General features: G+C 39.5%; 1 protein-coding gene across 1 annotated transcript; it reads left to right on the plus strand.

The window, feature by feature from the left end:
* The first annotated feature begins 266 nt into the window (after positions 1-266).
* LOC131174583 (uncharacterized) lies at positions 267-2650 on the plus strand. The gene is made up of 4 exons (XM_058138339.1): positions 267-306; positions 367-743; positions 1002-1905; positions 1989-2650. The coding sequence occupies exons 1-4, from the start codon at positions 267-269 to the stop codon at positions 2648-2650; spliced, it is 1983 nt and encodes a 660-aa protein (XP_057994322.1).
* Positions 2651-4661: the final 2011 nt, after the last annotated feature.

Below are 4661 nucleotides of genomic sequence, written 5' to 3' on the forward strand. Positions count from 1 at the left end.
AATCCTTTTTTTTTTCTTGAAGTTGATTTTGGTGTTATATTGCTTAATTTTTGCTTATTCTTGTTCCTCGATTCATTCCAGAAGAATTTCTTATTTTTTTATAACTAATCAATTTCATTTTCTCCTTCACCAGGCACATCAGTTTGGTATCAGAGCCTTGGTTAAGCAGCACTTTGAAGCCTTTTGGAGTGCAAACACATGAGGGAGTGAACCAACCTGTCCTTTAACCAAGTGAAATGCTTAGTGAGTTTGATTGTGAAAGCAATATGTCTAATGACGGAGAGGTGCCTCCACCAGTTCCAAGAGGTCTCATATTGGATCAAGCACTTATGCTAAAACTTGAAAGACAGCTGAATGCAATGTAAGAGCAAATTGCTCAGATCACACAAGCTTTGGCAAAACTAGTTGCACTCCAGCCACAAAGAGAGCACAATGGTCCTAGGCAGCAAGGGCATGGTGATGATGATGAAGAACCTAGAGTTGAAAAAGGTGCTTATTATCAGCACCTGCCTAGGCATCCACATGGCCAAAGAGACAACATCAAGATGAAGATTCCAACCTTTCGAGGTACCTGCTCACCTGAAGAGTACCTAGAATGGGTACAAAGAGTTGACAAAATCTTTGAGTATCAGGAATACAGTGAAGCAAAGAAGTGCAAACTTGCTGCCATTGAGTTTGTTGATTATGCAAACTTATGGTGGGTGAACATAAAGGCTCAAAGATGTAGGGATGGGCTTGATGATGTACAAACTTAGCATGAGATGAAAAGAATCATGGAGAAGTGATTTGCACCTGAATATTACAAACAGGAGTTGTATATCAAACTCCAAAGTTTGTGCCAAGGTGGAATGTGTGTGGAAGACTATGTTAAAGAATTTGAGATGCTGATGTTAAGATGTGATGTGAGGGAACCACAAGAATAAACCATTGCCCGTTTTCTTGGTGGTTTGAATTATGAAATTGCTAATACTGTTGAATTGCAACCATATGTGTTTTTGCAGGATGTGATCAAACTTGCCATTAAGGTTGAAAGGCAAAGAATGAAAGGTGGATACAAGGGCACTACTACCAAAACATTCACAAAACCTTCTAATACTAGCACCCCACTTACTAGTGATAAAGGTGGCATGAAAAAGCATGACAAAGGGGAGAGCTCTGCCAAAGCACCAGTTGGTGTAAGCAAGGGCAAGGAGAAGGAAGTAGATCTAGCCCCTCCCAAAAGAAATAGAGACATAAAATGCTTCAAGTGCCTTGGCCATGGACACATTGCTTCAGAATGTTCCAACAAGAGAGTAATGGTGTTGAGGGAAGCCCAATGGGAGCTAGAGAGTGAAGATGAGAGATGCAAAGAGGAAGAGAATCATGAAGCATATGGTGATGAGGAAGTAGAGTATGCTGATGTTGGGGAGATGTTAGTGGTCAGAAGAACCTTAAGTTCTCATGCAATAAAAGAGGAAGAGCAAAGAGAGAACATCTTCCATACTAGATGCACAATTCTCAATAAGGTATGTAATGTCATTATTGATGGCTATACTAATGTTGCTTCTACTACCTTAGTTGAGAAACTTAATCTACCCACCTTAGTGCATCCTCATCCTTATAAATTGCAATGGCTGAATGATGATGGTGATGTTAAGGTGACTAAGCAAATAGTTGTTCCTTTCTCCATAGGCAAGTATAAAGATGAAGTTGTGTGTGACATTGTGCCCATGAATGCTAGCCATTTGTTGTTAGGGAGGCTATGGAAATTTGATAGAAGGGCTATCCATGATGGTTTTAAAAATACTTATTCTTTTATGAAGGATGGGAAAAGAATTGTATTAGCCCCTCTTAGTCCCCAACAAATTTATCAAGAACAGCTGATTAGTAACAAACAAAAGAAAGAGAGTTTATTCCTCAACAAGGGTGACGTTTTGAAGGCTATCACTAACCACAATTTGTTTTTGTGCTTATTGTTAAAGAATTATTGGAATCTAATCACATTGCAGTTCCTCCCATAGTGGCTGAACTATTGGAAGAATTTGAAGATGTTTTTCCTGAAGAATTGCCAGAGGAACTACCTCCCCTTCGTGGCATTGAACATCAGACTGATTTAATTCCTGGAGCGGCATTACCAAATAGACCAGCCTACAGAAGCAATCCCGAAAAGGCTAAGGAGTTGCATAAGCAAGTTATGGAGCTATTGAAAAAGGGTTATGTTCGTGAGTCCATAAGCCCATGCTCTATTCTAGCTTTGTTGGTGTCTAAAAAGGATAGTTCCATGCACATGTGTGTTGATAGTATGGCCATCAGTAAAATCACTGTAAAGTATCGCTATCCCATCCTTAGACTTGATGATATGCTTGATGAGTTACATGGTGCTGTTATCTTTTCAAAAGTTGATCTGAAAAGTGGTTACCATCAAATTCGAATAAAGGAGTGGGATGAATGGAAAATAGCCTTTAAAATAAAGTTTGGGTTGTATGAGTGGATGGTCATGCCTTTTGGCCTTTCTAATGTCCCTAGCACTTTTATGAGACTCATGAACCATGTACTTCGCCACTTCATTGGCAAATTTGTTGTTATTTATTTTGATGATATTTTGATTTATAGCAGGAGTTTTGAAGATCATCTCAAGTATCTAAGGGCTATTTTTGAAGTTCTACACTAAGAAATGTTGTATGCGAACATCAAGAAGTGCACTTTTTTCCATGATTAAGTCACATTCTTTGGCTTTGTGGTATCCAAACATGGCATGGAGGTGGACAATGAGAAGGTGCAAGCAATACAAGAACGGACAGTACCAACTATAATCTCGGAGGTGAGAAGCTTTCATGGCCTAGCCTCTTTTTATAGGAGGTTTGTAAAGAATTTCAACACCATTATGGCCCCCATAACAGAATGCTTAAAGAAGGAAGGGAAATTTAATTGGAATGAAGCTGCCCAAAAGAGCTTTGAACTCATCAAAGCAAAACCGACCTCTACTCCAATACTTGCATTGTTGGATTTTTCGAAGACCTTTGAGGTAGAATGCGATGCTTCTGGAGTGGGAATTGGGGCTGTTCTAATGCAAGAAGGATGTCCCATTGCTTATTTCAGTGAAAAGTTGAATGGAGCTAGTTTGAACTACTCAACCTATGATAAAGAGTTCTACACTCTTGTTAGTGCCTTGGAGACTTGGCAACACTACCTCTTACTAAGAGAGTTTGTTATCCACACAAACCATGAGTCCTTGAAGCACCTAAAAGGACAAAGTAAGCTGAATAAGCAACATGCCAAATGGATGAAGTTTCTGGAATCATTCCCATATGTGATCAAGTATAAGAAGGGAGACTCCAACATTATGGCTGATGCATTATCCAGGAGGTATGCCTTAATCTCTTTGCTAAATACTAAGCTATTGGGATTTGAATTGATGATTGACCAATATAAGTCAGATAGGGGCTTGTCTTCTATCTATGATTCTTGCAAAGAGAAAGCCTTTCAGGGATTCTACAAACATGATGGCAACCTCTTTAAAATGGGAAAGTCGTGTATTTCCAACTGTTTTATCAGAGAATTATTGGTAAGAGAGGTACATGGAGGGGGTCTTTCTGGCCATTTTGGTGAAAAGAAGACTTTGGAAGCCTTAAAGGAGCATTTCTATTGGCCAAGTATGATGAAAGATGTGCACAAGGTAGTGGAGAAATGTGTGGAATGCAAGAAGGCTAAAATCAAGGAGATGGCGCAAGGGCTGTATATGCCTCTTCCAGTTCCTAATCACCCATGGGAACATGTGAGCATGGATTTTGTGCTTGGCTTGCCCAGATTCCATAATGGTTGTTATTGACCGGTTTTCTAAAATGGCTCATTTTGTTCCTTGCCATAAAACTAATGATGTTTCTCATATTGCTAACCTTTTCTTTAAGGAAATTGTTAGGTTGCATGGCATTCCTAGAAGCATTGTTTCAGATTGTGATGCCGAGTTCCTAAGCTATTTTTGGAAGACTTTATGGAAAAAGCTTGGAACTCGCTTCCTCTTTAGCAGAGCCTATCATCCTCAAACAGATGGGCAAATGGAGGTGGTGAATAGAACTCTCTCTACCTTGCTAAGAACTGTCATAAAGAACAATTTAAAGAGTTGGGATGAATGCTTGGCCTATGTTGAATTTGCCTACAATCGAAGTGTGCACAGCACAACTAAGCACTCTCCTTTTGAAGTAGTCTATGGCTTCAATCCAATCACACCAATGGATTTCATGCCAATTCCTATTCAAGAAAGAGCCAATGTTGATGGGGAAAAGAAGTCAAAGATGGTGAAGTCTATGCATGAGCAAGTTAGAAAGCTCGTTGAGGCCAAAAATGAACAATACAGCAAAACCGTTAACAAGAAGAGGAAGTAAGTGCAGTTTAAACCAGGTGATCTAGTGTGGCTTCACTTGAGGAAAGAGAGATTTCCGAATCAGAGGAAGTCCAAGCTATTCTCAAGAGCTAATGGTCCATTCCGTGTGGTAGCAAGGATCAATAACAATGCCTATAAGGTGGATTTTCCCAGTGAGTACAATGTTTCTTCTACTTTCAATGTGAGGGATCTTTCTCCTTACTTAGAAGATGATTTTGAGGATGGGGAAGAATTGGATTTGAGGGAAAATCCTAATCAACAAGGGGGAGATGATGTGCCACATAATGACATAACATACGAA

The sequence above is a fragment of the Hevea brasiliensis genome, chromosome 16 (genome assembly GCF_030052815.1).
Source record: "Hevea brasiliensis isolate MT/VB/25A 57/8 chromosome 16, ASM3005281v1, whole genome shotgun sequence".
Lineage (NCBI taxonomy): Eukaryota > Viridiplantae > Streptophyta > Magnoliopsida > Malpighiales > Euphorbiaceae > Hevea > Hevea brasiliensis.